Source organism: Bos grunniens, chromosome 2 (genome assembly GCF_055505025.1).
Source record: "Bos grunniens cultivar Pamir isolate PY7600 chromosome 2, Bosgru_T2T1.0, whole genome shotgun sequence".
Taxonomy (NCBI): Eukaryota; Metazoa; Chordata; class Mammalia; order Artiodactyla; family Bovidae; genus Bos; species Bos grunniens.
In genome coordinates this window covers 76381198-76403803 of record NC_141166.1, presented here as the reverse complement: position 1 = coordinate 76403803, position 22606 = coordinate 76381198, and the positions used below count along the sequence as shown (strand labels likewise).

General features: G+C 38.8%; 1 protein-coding gene across 16 annotated transcripts in view; it reads right to left on the bottom strand.

Moving 5' to 3' along the window:
- THSD7B (thrombospondin type 1 domain containing 7B) overlaps positions 1 to 22606 on the bottom strand; it is a 1262144-nt gene that overhangs the window by 925588 nt on the left and 313950 nt on the right. For all 16 annotated transcript variants that reach the window (XM_086367910.1, XM_086367918.1, XM_086367926.1 and 13 more), the window contains one exon: positions 6420 to 6591. In XM_086367910.1, the coding sequence (XP_086224036.1) occupies positions 6420 to 6558 (139 nt within the window). In that variant the 5' untranslated portion in view covers positions 6559 to 6591. The remainder of the gene's footprint in view (positions 1 to 6419; positions 6592 to 22606) is intronic.

Below are 22606 nucleotides of genomic sequence, written 5' to 3'. Positions count from 1 at the left end.
TGACACCACCCTTATGGCAGAAAGTGAAGAGAAACTCAAAAGCCTCTTGATGAAAGTGAAAGTGGAGAGTGAAAAAGTTGGCTTAAAGCTCAACATTCAGAAAATGAAGATCATGGCATCTGGTCCCATCACTTCATGGGAAATAGATGGGGAAACAGTGGAAACAGTGTCAGACTTTTTTTGGGGGGGCTCCAAAATCACTGCAGGTGGTGACTGCAGCCATGAAATTAAAAGACGCTTACTCCTTGGAAGGAAAGTTATGACCAACCTAGATAGCATAGACATTATGCTATGACAGTAAAGCAGAGACATTACTTTGCCAACAAAGGTCCGTCTAGTCAAGGCTATGGTTTTTCCTGTGGTCATGTATGGATGTGAGAGTTGGACTGTGAAGAAGGCTGAGCGCCGAAGAACTGATGCTTTTGAACTGTGGTGTTGGAGAAGACTCTTGAGAGTCCCTTGGACTGCAAGGAGATCCAACCAGTCCACTCTGAAGGAGATCAGCCCTGGGATTTCTTCGGAAGGAATGATGCTGAAGCTCAAACTCCAGTACTTTGGCCACCTCATGCGAAGAGTTGACTCATTGGAAAAGACCCTGATGTTGGGAGGGATTGGGGGCAGGAGGAGAAGGGGACGCCAGAGGATGAGATGGCTGGATGGCATCACTGACTCTATGGACGTGAGTCTGAGTGAACTCCGGGAGTTGGTGATGAACAGGGAGGCCTGGCGTGCTGCGATTCATGGGGTCGCAAAGAGTTGGACACGACTGAGCGACTTAACTGAACTGAACTGAACATTTATGAGTAGCTACTATACACTAGGTTTTTCAATATATTTGTTTTACTGTAATTTTCAAAACAGTTCTCTGAAGTATGTACTGCCCTCATTTTGATAGATAAATAGGGCTCAGAGAGATTAAAGAACTTTCTCCTCTCTAGACCCTTGGGACTTGAATGTGAATCTGCCTGTGTACAAAGTATACAAAGTACACTCTTCCTAGTACACTGAGAGATCTCTGAAGATGACTTAGGATCATTAGAACAACCTCTCACAAAGAAACAAATACATAATTTTTTTTTCCTGTCATACCTCATTATTCATAACAAATAGTTTTCCAGTCTTTTTATAAATACTTGTAAAATGTAATTTGGAATAGTGAAAATGTTCTGGAACTAGATAGCAGCAATGTTTACAACACACCATGAATATACTAAATATCACTGAATTGTACACTTTAAAACGGTTAAAATGGTAAAGTTTATGTTATGTGTATTTTACCACCGTAATTTTTTTTTAAAGGCATTTGGCCCCAAGGAAGTACATTAGAAACTTACCCTTTACCTACACAGGATTACAGATTTCAAGGCTGCCTCTACATTTCTAACATTGTACATTTAAATTTGACCTCGCTGATATGGACTTCCAAACATCTGGTTCTAGGAGCGACCTGCCTCCTGAATTCAGACCCAACTTCCTGATCAGCATATCCATGTGAATTTCCAACAGGCTTATACATCGAACCTGTCCTATGCCAAGTTCCTCATATTCCCCCACGCAGGCTCCTTCCCAGTCAGCCCAGGTTAAATAATGGCAATTCCACTCTCCGAGCTGCTCAGAGCAAACCTTCAGGCCACTGCCCTTGTATCTCTTTCCCTCCTCCTCCCTACATCAGTAAATCATGATGGTTTTACCTGAAAACACTGTTTCTCAACCTGGGCACTGTTGGCAAGTGGGGAAGGGATAATTCTTTGTTGTGGGGGTCTGTCCTGTGCATTTTAGAATGTTTAGCAACATCCCTGGCTTCTACTTTGCTGTTGGTAGCACACCCCAATTGTGACAACCAGTTGTGACAATCCTAAATGTCCTCTGCTGGGCAAAATTTTCCCTGATTGAAAACCAGACCTTATATATAGCAAAACTCAACCCCTTCTTACCACCTTCACTGACATGACCTTGGTTCAAGCTATTATCATCAACTGACCTTATTTCTACAGTAGCTTCCTAACTAGTCTCCTTGTTTCCAGTTCCTCGACTGATCACCCAAGATAATCCTATTAAAGTATTATAAAGAAAAAGAAAAAAAAAGATCATGTCACCACTCTCTAAAAACTCCCCATGCCTTTCTATCTCACCCAAGAGCAAAAGCCAAAATTGTATCCTGATCTATGAAGACATACCTGATTTGGGTGCCCTTTCCCCTCTGACCTGACCTCCCATCACTGCCCACCATGTTTGCTCTGCTCCAGAATGTTGGACTCTTCTCTGGTCCTCAAACAAGCCACACCTACATCTGTCTCAGGACCTTTTGACCTTGTTGTTCTCTTCCTGTGGGATATTCATCCTGATTTTCCCATGCCTGGCTCCCACACTTCCTTCAGGTCTTTACTCAAATTCCCTTCCTCAGTGGGGGAGCCCCTAGCCCCCCCATTTCAAATGTCACTCTCTTGCCTATCACTTATGTGTGGACTCTAAAAATGGATATAAATGAACTTATTTACCAAACAGAAACAAACTTACCCACATAGAAAACAAACTTATGGCTACCAAAAGGGAAAGGTGGGAAGGAGGGATAAATTAAAAATTTGGGAGTAAGAGATACACACCACTATACATAAAACAGATAAACAGTAAGAACCCTCTGTATAGCACAGGGACTACTACTCAATATTTTGTAATACTTATATGGGAAAAGAATATGAAAAAGAATATACATATAACTGAATCACTTTGCTGAACACCTGAAACTTAACACAACATTGCAAATCAAATATATTCTAATAAAAAATAAATTTTAAAAACTACAAAAAAATAGTCATCTCTCATCTATCATTGCATATCCCTCCTCCTTTCCTTACCTTTCCTTCTAAGCCCTCATCACCAACCAATACACTCCGTTTAACTTCTGGACTGTGTTTATTAATCTGTTCATGAAGATCAAGGATTTGTCTCTTTTATTCTCAACTTTTTTCTAAGAACACCTGGCACATAGCGAGGTCTCATCAAGGATCAGAAGAATGAAGCAACCTCTCAGAACCAGTACTGAGGAATTTTTAAAGAGATCACTAGTTATCATAGCTTCAGAGACCATAATGTGCTCATCTCCAGGAAGCAAGCAGACAGCAATAGTATATGTTTACTTAAGACAACAAACAGCATCACTCCTTATCTGGTATTTTTGCTGACATGATCCTTCTTTCTTGGCTGACAAAAGCCAAACACTAAATATAGATCAATGGATCTCATCACAATGATGACAGGCATTCAATAGCCTTGCTGGATCAATGACCCCACAGCCTGTACCTCACCAGACTCTCTCTTGGTAGAGAAAACATAGCAACATAATACATCACTCACTTATTATTCATCAATCCATTGTTTTTCCACAGGCAAGACACACTTAGAAATGCCTCTGATTTGGCTGAGGTTGACTAACACCTAATCTATGTATGCCAGAAAAACAATAGATAAAGCAAAGAGCTTAAATGACTGGCACTACAATCTAAATAGGGAGGATGGTTTCTAGGTTTCTAAAATAAGGTATATTTATCTGGGTCTCCATGGAAATCTGTTCAAATTCCAGATTATACTGGACCTGAGTTGTTGGGTTTGATAATATACTCCAAAAATGCAGCTAATTTCAACTGCAATTGAGTTTTTAATTCAAATAAAATATAATAAACCACACATAAGTAGGTATAGATGCTAAGCGGGCTAACTTGTTTCAGTCATGTCTGACTCTTTGCAACGCTATGGACCGTAGCCTTCCAGGCTCCTCTGTCCACAGAATTCTCCAGGCAAGAATATTGGAGTGGGTAGCCACACCCTCCTCCAGGGGATCCTCCTGACCCAGGGACTGAATCAATGTCTCTGGCACCTCCTACATTGGTAGGCAGGTTCTTTACCACTAGCAGAACCTGGGAAAGCCCTGAGGTTGTCTTTCTAGGTGATGACCCAGAATTGCTCTAGGGCATGTGACTTCTCAAACTGACTTATCTCTTACCTTTAAAAGAATAGTGCATTCATGTCAGTACTATTCATAATAACAAAAAGCTAAAAGCTAGTGAAATGGCCATGCAATAGAGGAAGAATAGATAAGCAAATGAAGCACTGATTAAATAAATTCATAAAACTGCAAAAGAAAACTATGCAACCAATAAAAGATGAAATTGACCCATGTGCACTAGTCTGTAATATTCACCAAGTCATTACATGCTGAAAGCAACATGCAGAGTAAGACACCACCAAGTATGATTCTGATTGTATGAAGTACTGTGTGTCTGTATGTACATGTTGTTGCTGTTGTTTAATCACTAAATTGTGTCCAACTCTTTTGCAACGCTATGGTCTGTAGCCTGCCAGGCTCCACTGACCATGGAATTTCCCAGGCTCTAAGAATACTGGAGTGGGTTGCCATTTCCTTCTCAAGGGATCTTCCTGACCCAGGATCGAACCAGCATATCCTGCATTGGCAGGAGAATTCTTTACCACCGAGCCAACAGAAAAGCTCATATGTACACATAGGTATGTACAAATCAGAAATTTTCAGATCCACATTCTCTACCATTTCACACTCAGCTTCCCATCCAAAAGGCAGAACCATAACTAGTAATAATAATAAAACATATGTGTGTGTAATTTGGGATTTATATATACAACTATGCATAGAGAGGTACTTCCTTACATGTGCAAGGGATGTTTCTGAAGGATATATAAGAAATTGGAATACACAGCCTAGACTTTGGCTTTTAATTTTATATTTCTGAGATCTTTTTTACTTTTAAAATGACTGATCACATACAAGGAATAAATTAATAATTTATGAATGAAACCATACAGGAAAACATACATTATTACCTTTTTGATGGCACATAAATGAGAGAAAGAAGTAACGAATACCAGGGAAAATGAGAGTGATGACATGGATATTCATTTTGAACAGTGCAAAGCATCCGATGGGAAGGATTCTCACTTCTAAAACTTCAGTGTGACAGTCGCCACAGTGCCCCTCACGGTAGAGTGGGTCTGTGCCACCTTGCTCCATTGACCTACTTTTAGAAAAGCACACCTATTTTTAAAGTTTGCTTCAAAATAAACCCATTTTCTTAATACATGCCATTCACATTTCAGATTCTCTACTCTCCATCTTAATTGCACTTTTTTGAGAACTTTAGACCAGAGTACAGCCATACAAATGTGTTTATCTGGATTTGACCAAATGTGAAGTCTTTTCTGACTAAAATAAAATAACCCCTTTGCAAAAATGCAATCTTGACTTTTACAACTATTTCCAAAGCTTTCTAAAACTACTGTGAGGTAAAAAATGAAAATCACTAATGTGGTATTAGAGTCCACAATTAAATTAATTTATAAGGGCTTTAATGCAATTAAATTTCCTCCAGACTGTATCTCTAATGGTGCTGGGGTTTTACTTAATTTACTTTAAAGCATAATTCACTTTCGTTTTTGCAAAGCCATTTAAATATTACAAATATCACTTTTATACATATTTCCATGGTGACATAATATGTTTTCAGTCTATTTAATTTACAGATGATGAGCCTAAAATGAAAATTCTCCAAGGACCATAGATCTTTTATGACATCACAGTTTCCAATTCTAAGATATTAGGTGTATAAGTTATCTGTATTTGCTAGAATGGACTCTTGAAACAGTAATAGTATTTTAAATGATCTGATTGTGAAACTTGGAGAAAAATAAAATCTACAACAAAGAAAAAACATCAGTGATATAAAGAGCCAAGATGTTTGGGTTTATGATTTAAGTTGATAAAGTATTAGCCTTTAAAATTAAACAGTGCTCTTCCACAGTCACATTAAGGAAATATTTAGAAAAGAAAATAATTTATATGCAAGTCTCCAAACCTCAACTTATTCATATACTCATGTACAAGGTAGCTAAGGATCTCCAGACACACTAAGGCCACTGTATAATCACAACTAATGGGCAAAGCTGTTCGGATAATTTTCCATGCTTCAAAACTTAAATATTCAGAAGGTATGCTAGAAAATATACAATAATAAATACCTAGCTAGTTTCTACCATAAAAGAAAGAGACACAAATTAATATTTCAAATCATTTTGAGGATATCAACTAAATTCAGATGCCATTTTCCCTACAAATGTGTTGCACAGTGGTGATATATTGACAAAGGAGGAGCAGACGTAACTATGGAGATCATAACTTTAATTGACAACAACATGAAAATTCAGAAGGATAACAAGCATCACGGTTGGAAGTGACAATACAGGAATAAGAATCAAATGTATTATAAAGAAGAACCTATTTTTTCTCCTCTCTGGAGATTTCCCACTCCTCCATGAGTAAAAAGGACAAGAATGGACAGAATATTCTTCTCGTTAATGAAAATGGGACAAAGGAACATCCAGGACATGCCTACCTGGTTTCCAGATGAACTGATTATCCTTTTTGCCTTCCAAATGAGCTGCATGGGACAGCAAGAGAGAAAGTAACAGAAATAGCTTCCTCATGCTCCTCCATACCCAGCCAGTGACAGCCAGATTATACTTCGGAAACATTCTTCAGAATTCAACCTCTTGACTTTCCTATTCCTAAAAGAAAAAAAAAGAACATCATGTAAGTTTCTTCTGTAAAGAAATTACAAAAACTCACTTCAACCGCTAGAACTTTTAGCAAAATGGCATTATAAATGTTCAAGATCATAAAGAGAGTACATGGAATATTGTTAATAATATTTTAAGGTCAGATGTGAATTATTCCATGTTTTCAATCCTTACCCATGGGAGGCGGGTTCTTTACCACTAGTGCCACCTGGGAAGCCCTTACCCATGGCAGGTGCTATCAATTCTAAGGACTCTGTGTGTGAGCGCACTGTCCACAGTCCCCCATACAGTTTATCCTTGTTTTTAAGAGCAGGGTTGGCAGATACCTAGTATACTCCCTCCTTCTATTCAGTTAAACTCCTTGAGGATCCCATGATTTGGGGAGAAAGATCAGCATATACAGCAAAGTTCAAAATAGGACAATGAATGCTCTAACAGTGGTATTAAGAAAGTGAGAGGGAACGATTTAGAAGAAGACAATTAGTTCCTCTGTGATGAGAAAACAAAAACAACAAAAAAAAAGGGAACTCTCACACAAGGTAACATTTGAGATAAGCCAGAGGAAAAGGGCTTGAACGTGTCAGGAAGGCATTTCAGGCTGGCTGAGAGAACTAGGTGCTGAGATGCATTTTGTATTTGGGACCAGGGAGTGGGCCAGTGGCTACAATGAAGGACACAAAGGGGAGGGTGGAATGGACAGAGATGAGATTTAGCATATAGGTTGGGAGCAAATTATAAAAAGCCTTGAATGTCATGTGAGGGTTTTGGGGTCCATTCTGTAAATATCAGTAAGAATCACAAGGGAGCAAATGAATTGTACATAACTGACATCAGTGAACAAAATGGATCACAAAGAAATTGAGGCTGGTTTAGAAACTAGGTAAATATTCCAGACAAGTACTGGTAAATGAAAGGATCAGAAGAAATTTCAAAATTTAGTTTACAGGCTAGATGTGATGGATTTGGTTACCAATTGGATGAGATGTATGAGAGAGATAAGATAGAAAGACAGATTCCAGAGCTGATGGGACCCCTCGACCAAAAAGGAGAAACAGGAAGAGGAGCAGATTTTCAAAAGAAGATTAAGACAATTTCCTTAAGAGAATATCAAATCTGATGTGCCTGCAGGACACAATCCTGCAGGTAGTTTCCCAAAAGACATAAGAAGATTCTACACAGAGTTAAAGAGATCTAGGGTGAACACGAAAGTTACTCATTTAGTTGTGTCTGACACTTTGTGATCCCTCGATCGCCAGGCTCCTCTGTCCATGTGATTTCTCAGGCAAGAATACTGGAGTGGGTTGCTATTTCCATCTCCAGGGGATCTTCCTGACCTGCCCCAATACATAATGTTAGAAAAATATATTGATAGGTAAAAGGCGAAAAAAGGATATGTTAGAAAAATATTACATATGTTAGAAAAATACACTGATAGATAAAAGGTGATAAAAGGATAAAACAGAAAGAGTGTCAAGGATAGAAGTTATTGCCCATAAACATTTACCAAAGAATTGCGGAAAGTGGGGAGCAAGTCTGACTGTGAATTTCCTAGTTAAAAAAAAAAAAGACAAAAAGAAGTGGCTACTACAGCCCTCATATACAGAGGAGTAAAGTATATGTTCTTTTCATATTGTTTTAGGAGAAGCCATCACCCTGCTCCCAAGCAGTGGTGGAATCAACCCCGAGAGTTCTCATCAACACAGATGCTGTGCTGAGTCATGCACTCAACGCATCCCTTCATCAATAAAACAGACAACAGCAATCTGCAGTCAGTGGGGTCTCCGGCTCTTGTAGAACACTCCAAGGGTACAGGGACAAAGTACAAGTCAGTGAAAATGATGCTGCAAGGAGTCAAGCAATGAAGTTCAAGTACACGGCTCTCTGATGACTTGACTTGGTCCAGGGATGAAGAGAATACTTGGATAAGCAACCAAAAGCTTCTCTTCTGTTTCTGCATTGCATACCAATATCGAAAGAGTGGAGTGCTGCCGCTAAAACGAAACAGAGCTCCCCTGCTTGACTGTTCCCAGGAGTGGCCTATTAGACTATCCCATGGAACCTGTGAGGCACTACTGGACACACTTCATAAACCTCTGGATGAGACCCATGCTGTACCCTTACATGAGACACTTCTGTGCACATATACATACATACACTTTAGACGATGGGTATTTCAGGTTGCTAATGGCAAAACCACGTGCTTAACAAGCAACACAACAAGGAAAGGTTTGCGAATTTCACTGATATTTTAAAGTCTGCACACATACACACGCATGCAAGTAGTCAATTCATTCTTCATAATACAGATTTGCTACAAACACTTTGGTGTGCACATTTTTTAGAAGGTACCATTACCATTAATTCCATGAAGGCAGCTGAAAAATACCTAAATACTGCCCCCATTATACAACATGGGTAGATCTAGAGCAGACAGAGAAAGACAAGTATCATATGATGTCTCTTATGTGTGGAATCTAAAAAAGAATAATACAAATGAACTTACATACAAAACAGAAGTAGAGTCACAGAGAGGGAAAACAAACGATCATTAAAAAAGAAAAGGGGGAGGTATAAATTAGGAGTTTGGGATTAAAATATACAGACTGCTATACAGAAAAGAGGTAACTAACAAGGACCTACTGTATAACATGGGGGCTATATTCAATATCTCTTAATAATCTATAGTGAAAAAGAATCCAAAAAAGAATGCATATATAATGTTTAACTGAATCACTTTACTGTACACCTGAAAATAATATAAAATTGTAAATTAACTATATTTCAATGAAAAAAAAATTTTAAAGACAAGATAACTTCCTAGTGAATCCTACAAATCAAATTAGCTTAAAAATAAATACCCCTGGGAAAGCAAATGAATTGGCTTTCTGTATAATGATGGGTTTAAGTCATTGTAATGTCAGAGAACTTTTGATAAAAAGGATGATTTAGGATGATGTTTTAGGGCAGTTGATCTTACGCTATTATTATTACTATTAATACACTAATTAACCAGCAGGACCAGCTCTCTACTGAGACCACTTCTTTTGTGATAGGAAATCACCAGGGTATAGGTCATGACTTTGTTCATTCTCATTGTGGGAGACAGACTTTCAGCATATCTAAGAGCATGTTCGTGTCATTACAAGGTAAGCCAAAGAGATGGAGGGCTGAAAGCATGTTTGTTCAACTCTAAATGGCCATAAGTGAGAAGCCAAAAAAAGATTTAAAAGGGTTTGGAGTTCCAGTGAGACTGCATGTAAGCGTAAGCTGGATTGATTAGACAATAATTTATGTATAAATAAATGTATATATAAATATCTTGAATTTTGCATCAATCTTTGGTTTTTTTTTATTGCAAGACCTGAACAGAGTTGCTGTGAGATTACAAGAAGTAGGCTTCCTCACTGGCACAGAGCTCCGTACTAACTCTGCAAAGGGACCCACTGGCTTTAAGGGTCCTTTTGTGTTCACCTAAGCCAGTGGTAGATCACTGAAGAAAGTGGCTTACAGACTCCTGTCCTCATCATTATCTCCTGGCTATCACTGATTAATAAGGATAATGACAGTAAAGACATAGAGAACAGACTTGTGGTTGCCAAGGGGGAGGGAGCCTGGGACTTTGGGACTAGCAGGTGCAAAGGATGGATGATGGATAAACAACAAGGTCCTACTGTATAGCATAGGAAACTATATTCAATATCCTGTGATAAACCATATAAAGAACTATATATATATATATATATATGTCTATGTGTGTATCTGATTCACTTTGCTGTACAGCATAAATTAACACAATATTGTAAATCAACTATACTTCAATAAAATTAATTTTTTAAAAAAAGGATAGTGACAGTAGCAACCTACAACTAATCTTGATTAAAAAAAAAAAAATGAAATGGAGATCTTAGAGAATGCACCAAAGCATCTCAGTTCAGGAGGCCACAGCAATTTTACTCCTAAAAACACCCACACATTTTTAGCATCTGTACTAGCGAAAACCCTATACCTCGTTACCTCTCTTTTGCCAAGAAACGTGAGAACAGAGGATGGGAAATTAGGCTTGAAGAAGTTTCCACCATTTGCCATGCTTTATATCCACTCGTAAATGGAGAATCTCTGCTGAGTTGATGGAGCGTGCAGGATGGAGCTTGAACACAGGTTTGTCTTACTCCACTAAACTATGCTGCCTCTATTCCCTCTAAAGACCTGAAACTCACTAAGTTATCCCTGGGAAGACACTAGGAGTCATACTTGTATCCATGACTTTAAAAGCCACACAAGAGTTCACAAGAAACACAATGAGAGGAAACAAGAAACAATTAGAGCTGCCACTTCTCTGTTTGTAAAACACAACTGGAAAAATGCTGTAACTACCATGAAAAAATATATTATTCAGGAAGCATGTGCTACTCACAACGGCATGAATAATTTATATCAGGAAGGTCGTTGAGTCTCCAAATCAACTTATTTACTATATTTCTTAGCATCCAAAATGTATTTGCAAGGTTAGCTCTAAACTGATGAATACTAAGAGAAATAAAAAAATAGTTTCTCCTTTTAGCCTCAGTTTTCTAATCATTTAAAGGCCATTCAAACTATGAAAAATGTGCTTTACACTTCATATGCATTTCATTTTCCTTTAAATGTATTCTTATCGTTGAAGTCCTTGAATATTTAAAAAGGTAAAAAACTTTAAAATAAAATCTGTTGCAATTTGCTTACAGCCCGAAGGAACAGCAATGAGAACAGAAAACTTGACTGTGCACACCCCCATAGCGCCATCTCATGGCAACTCTGCAGAGACCATGGCTCAGTAAAGATGCCTGAGTAGCAGCGGCTAGAGGGAAGGGTGCCCACAGTTCAGATCATCTCTGTTGACCAGGATGGGAACTCCAACCAGTTGCCAAGGGCAAGGGATTGTTAACTAAACACTGGTAAAGAAGCCAGAGAAGCATTTCCTTTTTCTCAGCCTTTTGCCTAATTTCTGATTGCAGTATTGTGCACTGCATTCCATCCCACATAATCTGTCAATATACAAAATATTGTCCTAAGCACTTCACTGAACTCTCACTATAGCCTTATGAAATAGATATTCTTGTTAGCCCTCGTTTTAGAGATAAGGAAACTGAGGCACGGAGAGGTAAGTGACAAGCCCCAGGTCACAAAGGTAGTAAGTTGTTGCGATGAAACTCAGTGACCCTCCTCTGAAACTAGCACTGTGACCCAATGCCAACATAAGTCATTTTTCATAGCCTTAAAAATGTAGCTCCGTTCTAACCCTGCGTAGGATCTCTCAGCAGCTTGTACAAGGCAATTTACATATCATTTCACTTCATCCTCACATTATACTATGAGCAACTATTCCTATTTTTCAGATGTAAAAGAGACTGATCATTGAGGAGGTTAAATAATTATCCTAAGGTCACCTCAGCTAGAAAACATCACAGCTGAATTACAAAATGGCCCTGACCCCACAGCCCATATCTGTTTATAGCATCACACATGGTGACTCTGGCGGGTCACCAGCCTGGGAGCCTCAGGGTCCCACCTTGAATTGATGAAGGCCATCATCCCACAGTCCTGGGGGTTAAGGATGAAATCAAATAATGGAGGGAACATTCCCAGATGAGCACCAGCCAGGTACTTGCCAAAAAGTGAGCACTCCCTAAAAGGGTATCATTGTTCTTATTATCATGAGTGCCTGCATACTCAGTCACTCAGTCATGTCTGCCTTTTTGCAACACTTTGGACTGTAGCCCACCAGATTCCTCTGTCCATGAGATTTTTTAAGCAAGCATACTGGAGTGGGTTGCCATTTCCTCCTCCAGGGTATCTTCCCTACCCAGGGATTGAACTCAAGTCTCCTGCGTCTCCTGCACTGCAGGCAGGTTCTTTACCTGCTGAGACATCGGGGAGGCTCCCTATTATCATGATTCTCTCAAAATTCAGAAGAGCCTTGATTCTGTGGGACTTCCCTGGTGACCCAGTGACTGGGACTCCCAATGCAAGGGGCCAGAGTTCAATCCCTGATCAGGGAACTAGATCCCACACGCCTCAACTAAAGATGCCAAATCCTGCAACAAAGATTGAAGATCCCACATGCTGCAACTAAGACACAGCACAGCCAAATAAATAAACTAATAAATATTACATAAAAGAAAAAATAAAACTCTGAGTCAAGAAACGTTTCAGGGAGGGTTTGAATGTTATCCTGCCCTGCGGCAAAGGACTGGGGGATAATATTTTCATCCTCCCCATCTCTGACTGTGTGCCTTATTTCTGAAGAGCTAAAAGCACTCTGTACCAAGAGCCCCACTAAAGATTCACACTGACACTGTGAAGGAGAAAACAGGTATTATCATCTCTATTTTATGAGAAGGTAACCTCTAGCCTCACAATCACAAGATGTTTAGTAACTTCCTTAAGTCTTTTAACCACCAGCCTCTTCCTCCATGAACCTCACTGCAGAATCCTAAATTATATCAAATACAAGCATGGGGGACCTGTAAGCATATCACAAAAAATATCCAATCATGTGGTTTTTGGTTTACAGTATGACTCAAAGCCACAGGTTTGCATCACATAATAAATTCTGAAAATTTTTCACAAAATACACACAAATGCTTTACATATCTGCAAACAAACTTTTGCCACAGGACATACTACTGATAGAAATCAATTTGCCCAAACCAACTTGGTAGCTGTGGCAGACAGTACTATTTTTACCCTGTCTTCCAGAATTACAACTTTTAAAGAATGTCCACCAGCCCTGTTTGAAAACAAATCACATTTGCAGATTTCCTTGTAGCAAAGGTGGCCACATGACAGTTCTGGCCAATGATCTACAAGTGTCAAGGAGATTTTTCTTTAAAAAGGCAATTTTTCTTAAAAAAAAAAATATATATATATATCCCCCCAAAAATGTGGGAAAAAAATGCGGTTCTTTGCTGTTGGCCCCTTTTCCTATGACCCCTGCCTGGAACACAGACAGTAATGTCTGGAGGTACCAGCGGCATCCAAAAACCATGGGATGAACACCACTCACTAAGAGAGATGCAGCGGGAGGCAGACAAAGCCTGAGACTCAGACACCATGATGGAGCTATAGCAACTACTTCTGGACTCTCTGATCTGTCCTAGATTGGCAATTTCTGAACTTTCTGATTTGTGTGAAAAACAGACTCCTTTATTCAAAGCCTCATTTTTGTTTTCTGTTACAGGAGCTGAAAGCAACTCCTACAGCACCCAGGTCCCTGGATTCACAGTGTCTATTTATAGCAGACCTATTTGTGTGTGTGTTTCTGTCTCTGCGGATTCTACAGATTGAAACAACTTCTCTCATGATTCAAGCAACACACCTAACCTCTCTGGAAACTTGGACAAGTATGTCCCCATTTCTAAGCAAGCGAGGTTGGTTTACTCCCCATCCTGGCTTTTTTAGGTAATACGTGCATTATCCAAAGAAAAGTAGCCAGATCTGTCACTATTTTTCATGAGTGTCATCACAGTGAAAAAAGGGGCATGTCCTCTATGATGAACTATATCTAAGAGAGAACGGTAGTAATTACCCTAGCACGCTGCCTCGGATTCCCTAATAAGAACAATCCACCCATAGCGACAGAGTCTAAAATAAGAACATATTTCTGGAGCAACCTTCTACACAGTTGCCAAGCTCTCCCTGGTTTGGAAGGTATTAAGACACATTCTTGTAATTTTGGAACCAACTCATCATCACCTGATGGAAAATCATCTTGATACCTCATGGCATCACATCCTCATGACTAAATTCCTGGTTGTTGCTCAAATCTTTCATGATTCCCTCCTTAATGGCTTTTTTCAGTCAGAACTGAGCCACCAAATCGCTCTCTTATTTTTTAACTTCTCATTGGCCACTTCTTCTCAGCTTCCTTTCCAAATAGTTCCTCTTATTCTGAGCTCTAAATGAGTATACCTCTAACTTGGTCCTCAAATTCCTCTTCTTCTCTAGCTTTGCTCACTCCCCAGTAGATCTTATATAGCCGTTCAGTTTTACATACGGTGCTTCATGATTCTCATTTTTCCATATTCAATCCCGTATCCCCAGTCCTGACTTCTTTCCTTAACTCACACATGCAACTTACCAGTGAATATCACCACTTGGATATCTGAGCGAAACTCACATGGAACATACATCAAGACGCTTGTGATTCTCCTGTGTCATCCATGGTCTAATTCTCCCCTCAGTGTCCCCATTTCCATAAAGGCATCATACTGCCCAGAAGACCAGGAGTTCTCCTAAACTCCTTTCTTTTTCTCACACCTGAAAACCAACCCATCAGTCAAACTAGTGGGCACAACCTTCCCAATTTGTTCAGCATCAAGCCACTTCCCATCCTCTTGCTTAGTGCCAGCCACCATCATTTCTCACCTGAGCTATGGGAAGATTCTCCTACCTGGTTTTCCTGCCTTCACTCCGGGCTGCTTCTATGCATTCTCCACAGAAAATACAGGATAATCTTTAGGAAGAAAAATGCACCTTCCTCCTTAAAGTCCTCTCATGACTTTAGAATAAAATTTAAAGATTCTGTTGGTGGGACTTCTACTTTCTCTTGTTCTGACCACTCTCCATTCATTTCTGTAGCCCAGACACACTGGACCTTTTCTTGTTCCTCAAGGATATATAGGAGAAGGCAATGGCACCCCACTCCAGTACTCTTGCCTGGAAAATCCCATGGACGGAAGAGCCTGGTAGGCTGCAGTCCATGGGGTCTCGAAGAGTCGGACACGACTGAGCGACTTCACTTTCACTTTTCACTTTCATGCACTGGAGAAGGAAATGGCAACCCACTCCAGTGTTCTTGCCTGGAGAATCCCAGGGAATGAGGAGCCTGGTGGGCTGCTGTCTATGGGGTCACACAGAGTCGGACACGACTGAAGTGACTTAGCAGCAGCAGCAGCAGCAGCAAGGATATATATTCTCAAGGCCCTTGCACTACTGTTTCTTAGGTACCCATTCACATGACGTGCTTCCTCAGGTCATTAACCTCAAAGGCTTTCCCAAACCCATCTGTTCAGCACAACTGCAAGCACTCCATCCCCTTGATGTTTGTTTCTTCTGTTTCTTTGTAACACTTAAAAAAGATATACTTGACAATCTAGTGTGTATTGGTTTATTTATTTTCCTCTCCTCTAGTATCATCTAAATAGTTTATCTTGCTCACTGTTATATGCCCAGCACCCAGTATATTGCTTGGAAAATAGTAAGTGTTCATTAAATATTAGCTACGCAAATGAAAGGACTATGGAGTCTACATTTGTAGATTTTTTTCCCCTAAATTCTCTTGATCTCAGACCACAATCCTGAGGAAAAGGCTTTTCCATATAATGGGAGACAGATGGATGGAGAAGCCCATATTTCCACATTAGTTTGAATTTCTGAATTCTCTTCTCTGTGCTCAGTAAAGTTAATTTAGGTAACTTGTGAAACTGTAAAAATCAGTATGGACAACAGTAAATAGCTGAAAGATTCTTTCTACTTTACAAATAAATTACAAACATCCCAGTGTACTACCAAGAAAAGATCCAAAGAATTAAAAGTTTGATACGGTCTATGCTTTTTAAATCCTCAAGGAAAATAATTTATTTTTTTATAAAGTAGAAAAAAAAGTTAAATAGATTGATGGAAATTATATGAAAAAAACATAATGAAGTCATTAGAGAAAAAATAAAATCTGTGTCATCTCCTGTTCAGAGAAGCTTAGGTTAATAAAAAGAAATTGTATTCCATTTTAAAGCATTGCACTCTAGAAGAGTAATAAAATTAGTACAATCACTTCTGGAGATAGTTTAGGAAATAAAATAGGCACCTAATGGTGTTAGCCTGTAGTAGTGCAACCTTCTTGAAGATGCAGGGAAGGATTTGATAACTTCTTTTTACCAAATCTTACAAACAGATAAATATTCATTTATATGTGTTTTATATGTATGAGTATAGACACAGCATAATTTTATGTGGGCTTATATTTAACAGTTACTCTAAAGAGGTTTATAAGAATTCAGGAAAACTTGAATGTGTGAACAAGATAAAATTCTCTGCTCAAACACTGTTGACCTTTGAAATTAAAAAAAAATACTTAATTACTCAGTAATATTTCTCCAATATAAGATTTTAAATATTTAATGTCAGGAGAATTATCCAGTTAAACTGTAAATATAGCTTTGTGTTCTCTTGATTAATTATGCATCTACTGTTGCAAAGGAACTTTTTGAATTGTGTTAACAGCTGACATAAAAATAATAACATGTTTATAAGCCTATAAAATAATTCTCCAGCAGTCTCTTCCATTATCTTTTATAAGTGTTCATTTATTACAACTGGGCGTTGACCATTAACAAGTTGCTCATCACTTGCATGAGATTTGATAGAAATTATTTTCATCCTGTCTCATCTCATTGTTGCCAAAAGGATGGAGTGATATCTGCAAGACAACATTTCAAACGAAGTTGAAGTGCAAATTGTGATTTTAGATTCTTCCTTTATTGCATAAACTATAAGAAAAGTTGCAAGAACATGCTTGACCAATGGAAAACAGACTATATTTTTTCTACCAGCATATCCAGGGGTTTCGGTTTGGTTTTTCATTGTTTCTAGCCATTTCAAACAGATCAACAAAGACTGAAGGCACTTGTTTTGAAATACATTTCATTTACCACCTTCATACCTTAAAAAAATGCAGTACATTTATTTAATCAATACTATCTACCTCCAATTTCACAGAAACAAGCAGAAACTGATGATACTAAATAAAAAGTACTTCACAAAAGTGCACATACATGTATGCACACACAGATATTTTTAAAATAATAAAATGACCAAGAGACCAAGACACAAAACCAAAATTTTCAAAGAGTGATTTCTCTCAGAGAAAAAGGAAAAAAAGTTCACTAGGTACCCTGGCAATTTTCCACTGCAAATTTTACATTTAGAAGTTTAATTACAAACTTAGATAAGTGGATTATAATGAAAGATATCTCTAGCAGGGGAGCCCAGACAGAAGCATCATGAATGCATTAAAGAAAACACCAGAGAGAGAACTCTCCATCAGCAGAAAGATTTTAATTAAACAGCAATAGGATGCATCTCTTCTGTGAAATTATATTCCTGTTAACCCATAGTTCATTAAAAATATTTACTACATATTAATAATATATTCTTTGAAAACATCCACTCTGGAAAGTATGTTTAAACCATTCATTTTCAGTCATGAAGGCAGAAAACTGTGGGTATGGAGGAGAGAAAAGATCCCCTGGTAAAATATAGGAAAAAAAGATCTCTTTGCATGCTATCCTCGGTCAGCTGAGCCGGAAGTGGTTCCTCACTGCATGAAGACCCATGGGCTTCAAGAGAAGTCAAATGAGCCAGTAGTGAGCACCTAAGTTATTCCCCTAAGTACACTGAATGTTAGCATTGGTCCGTTAGGAACAACCAAGAGGATGGATAACATCAGTTTAATCCCATCAACTTGTCTGCACTTCTGTTCTTGGCATGAATCCAAGTATTTACTTGGGATACTATGTTGGGGCTTCCCTGGTGGCTCAGATGGTAAAGAATCTGCCTGCAATGCAGGAGACCCGAGTTCAATTCCTGGGTTGGGAAGATCCCCTGGAGAAGGGAATGGCAACCCACTCCAGTATTCTTGCCTAGAGAATTCTATAGACAGAGGAGCCTGGTGGGCTACTGTCCATGAGGTTGTAAAGAGCTGGACAGGACTGAATGCCTAACACTTTCTCTAGGTTGTTGTGCTTAGTTGATTAGTCATGTCGAACTCTTTGTCACCCCTGGACTGTAGCCCGCCATGCTCCTCTCTCCTTGGGGATTCTCCAGGCAAGACTACTGGAGTGGGTAGCCATTTCACTAGGTTGTTAAAGACACGCATTTTCAAAATCCTCAACAATATTCCTGAGTTTCTGTAATGTCCAACCAAAAAGCTCTTTCCTTAAGGGCAGGGGTCATATTTTCTCCATTTTGTATTTTGAGTTTGTAGTCTCTTATCTAGACCCAGTAGGTACAAAGCCAATGTTGAATAAATGAAGGAATTAATGAAGTGAAAAGGTACAAAAAGGATGTGTTCTATTCTAATAAAATCATAATTAACAGAAAAAATTGGGCTCAGAAAGCCAGTATCTTCAAACAGATACAAAAAAATAAATATTTATCCTAATTATACTTCCCCCTGAACACTGCAAAATTCCATTCCCACAAACTTTCTTAGATCTAATGTTTACTGTCCATCCTGTCAACATTAGGGACTGCCTAGGTGGCTCAGTGGCAAAGAATCTGCTTGCCAATGCAGGAGATTTGGCAGACACGGATTTGATCCTTGGATTGGGAAGATCCCCTGGAGGAGGAAATGCCAATCCACTACAGTATTCTTGCCTGGAAAATTCCAAGGACAGAGGAGCCTAGTGGGTTACAGTCCATGGGATCACAAAGCATCAGACATGACTGAGCACATACAATGTCAACATTACACTTGTTCTAACATACACTTTCTAGACTGTTGCCAATTCCACAGTTGGAATGAGGTACAATGTTACAGGACCTTTAGGGTTCCATGGAGGGTAACTTTTTTGAGTGTAACAGTACATAGAAAATGAAATGCCAAGCACATATTTTGGTAAAACAAGCAAACATTAATTAACAAACCAGCAAATTTCATAAAGAAAATAAAATTACTTCTGTCCCCTGGACTAGTAGTTTTGTTGAGCTGTCGGATGCCTTATCATTTCTAGAAATAATGACTCACTTTTTCCAAGTTAAAAATAAAATCTCAGGAAGCCAACAAAGGATCTGTATCTTTAATATAATATGTCAGCACAGTGTTTTATTAAAATTCAAAATATAACTTCCTACACATCTTCTCTATTTGCTGTAACAGAGCAACAGATATTAACAGCAACCTGTTATGACCTCTAGTTGGTTAGATGGAGAGGAATAATGCTCAGAAATCTGAAGGTCAGGAAAAGATGTCTGTGGGAATAAAAGCTATAGTCTGAGAGAGAGAAACCTCTTAAAGTCATTCAAATGAAAATGATGGAATCTGAACGCACTAATGCAAGCACAAGATGAGCTTATGAAAAACTAGGTAAATGACAAGAGTGGAACTAAAACACCCATTCTCACAAATATTTAAAAAGGAATCTCCATTTCAACCTGTTGGTCATGTCACTGAAAAAGTGAAACCACACTCACTCCATAGGTGTTAATATTTTGGAGTGAAGCAGAGGATAAAGGTCATCATCCAAGCTGATCAAATCATACTCAGGTGGAATTGTACATTAATGAGACAACAAATAGAATAATATGTCACCTGTGGATCATTTGTATCCCTTTGTTCTGTGGCCACAGATGTACTTTAATCCACCATCTGCTTTAGAAATTTTCATTGTCAAAGGTTGTGGGTGTTCACTAAGCCTATATAAGGGGAGGTGATTCACTCCAGCAAATCTTTGACACTATTTTAAAAAGCAGACTGACATTTACATAGGATCAATAGTCTTAAGAGAGGAACACCACTTCAAACTGGTGATGTTAGCTTCCAGTGATGACACCACTTAACTGATGATTTCATAGTCCCTTGACAATTTCCAATAGATGCCACCAGTTTTCTATACACCTGCTTCTCCTCTTCCTGGAAAGCAACTTTTCTTACACCTTCTAGCTCACAAACACAAAAAAATGGATGCTAAAATCAATGCTGAAACATGTAAAAGAATATTAATAGTACTGACACTTACAAAGGTCAAAGAATTAAAAGGAAGTTAGAAGAGATTCTATAACTCAAACCTTCTCAAATACTCTTAGCAGTAACTCAATATTTTCAGTGACAGGGAATTAATTCAATGCCCTACAAAGCAACCCATTCCATTTTGGGATAGCTCCAATTACTAGGACATGTGTCTCAACCCAGAATAGTTGTTCTTTCCTTATCTAAAGCTTTCAATCTTAACTCTTCCCTATGCAGTTATAGCTAAAGGATATCTCATCTGTCTGCAACAAGACAAAACTCGATTTTCCTCTTTTCTAGGCTAAACATGTCCAGCTCTTTCAACTACTCCCCATTATTCTTGGTTTCCACATCCTTCACCAATATGAACTCTCTATCCAGACATGTCTCCAGAAGGTGAAGGTCAGTTCTCTGGAAAAGGACAGGGCTGTGAGCCACTGGCACCCAGAATCACAGTCTCTGGCCATGTAAAGGGGATTTGGGTGGGGGAACCACTGGCCCAGAAACAGGGGGGGAAGTTGTGCACAGAAGTATTCTTATCAGGGATTATTATTAACATTAATTAGAAACATGTTTAATGTTAATTAGAGAGACAGTAACCTAAATGTTTACTCAAAAGAAATGATTAAAACTGTTACATCGTCTCAAAACCATATCATGCTGTTAAGAAGGGTATAAATATGGAAACTGTGCATATAATATGTTTTTAAAAACTTTAATATTTATTATATGTGACTAAAATGATGAGGGAAAATGTATGCATTACATTTTTTTCAGAAAAAAAAAACACATGAAGAATGTTAGTTGTATTTAAGTGGTAGAAACATGAGAGATTTTATTCCTCTTTGTCTCCTTACTTACTCATGCTTTTAAAAAATGTAATTAAGATATGCAGTGCAGACTACCTTTATTTTACAGGTTTTTGAAAGAAAACCTGGAGAATACTTTGCATGTACCCAATACCAGATGAGGCACAACTTGGAGAGTATATTGAGTGCTTAATAAGCATCTGGTGCCTATTTGAAGAAGCCAGCTCAGCCAGGCCATTTCACTGCACTGTGTGGATTTTGGCAATTTGTCAACGAAACCATGTTTTTCCCAGGAAGAAAAATAATCTGCTGCAAAAGAAAGTTTAATGACTATTTTTAAAATAGTGCTGTCTCCCCATGTAGCCATTCCTCCCCAAGTAGCAAAGAGGGGATGTACTCCCCACTCCTATGTGCTTCACAAAGTGCATCTTAACACGGTTACCATCAACTTTTAATGGAAATGGCCTCGAGCAAGAAAGGAAGCAGACCCTTCGGTTTTATGATCCCATGGAAATAATCAAGGCTTGTTGCAGGATAACTTTTATATCTTTTATCATGAAAATTAAAATAAATGGAGAAGATTTGCCTCTTTCAAGAAGGGAATCTCAGTTTGACTTATTTGTGTTGAAGGCAATTCTGGGCTCAATAATGAAAGCTTAGAATCAGAGATCAACATGTCTACCCCTTCTGCTCTCCTTTCCCACTCCTCATAGTTATAGCCAGCCATGGGACCCACTTCCTAGTCTCCTTAGCCAACCCAAATCCACTATAATATCTTTTCCCAACATTCTGTGCTCCAGTTGGCTGGCAAGTCAGAAAATTGAGGCCAAATTCTACCATAGTCACTTACCCCAGCCAACTGCCAGCTGATTTCACTTAATATTACATGAATTCTAGCACAAAAGCATCTGGATGGTCCCCTGAACGCTGTTAAAATCTGACACAAAGGTAACTCCATGATATTACATCTCAGCAACACAGTGAACAGGACCTCAGGATTCTGTTCCTACTCTAACACAGTGAAGTGAAAGTCACTCAGTCGTGCCCGACTCTTTGCGACCCCAGAATTCTCCAGGCCAGAATACTGGAGTGGGTAGCCTTTCCCTTCTCCAGGGATCTTCCCAACCTAAGGATCAAACCCAGGTCTCCCGCATTGCAGGCAGATTCTTTACCAGCTGAGCCACAAGGGAAGACTCTCTAACACAGTATTTCATAGTGAAGAAAATCATCACAAAATACTTAATAAATACCCGAATGTAGAGACAAAGGAAGAGTACTGGACTCAAGAGAAAACAAGAAGGGTTGCATAAGGCCCCTCCTAGCATGTTCACCAAGGAATTACAATTACCCGACATATAGTGAGTCAAGTGCCAATTTCCCATTACAGACCAAAGGCATCCTCAGTGTTTCCAGGGTGACTTCAAGGAGG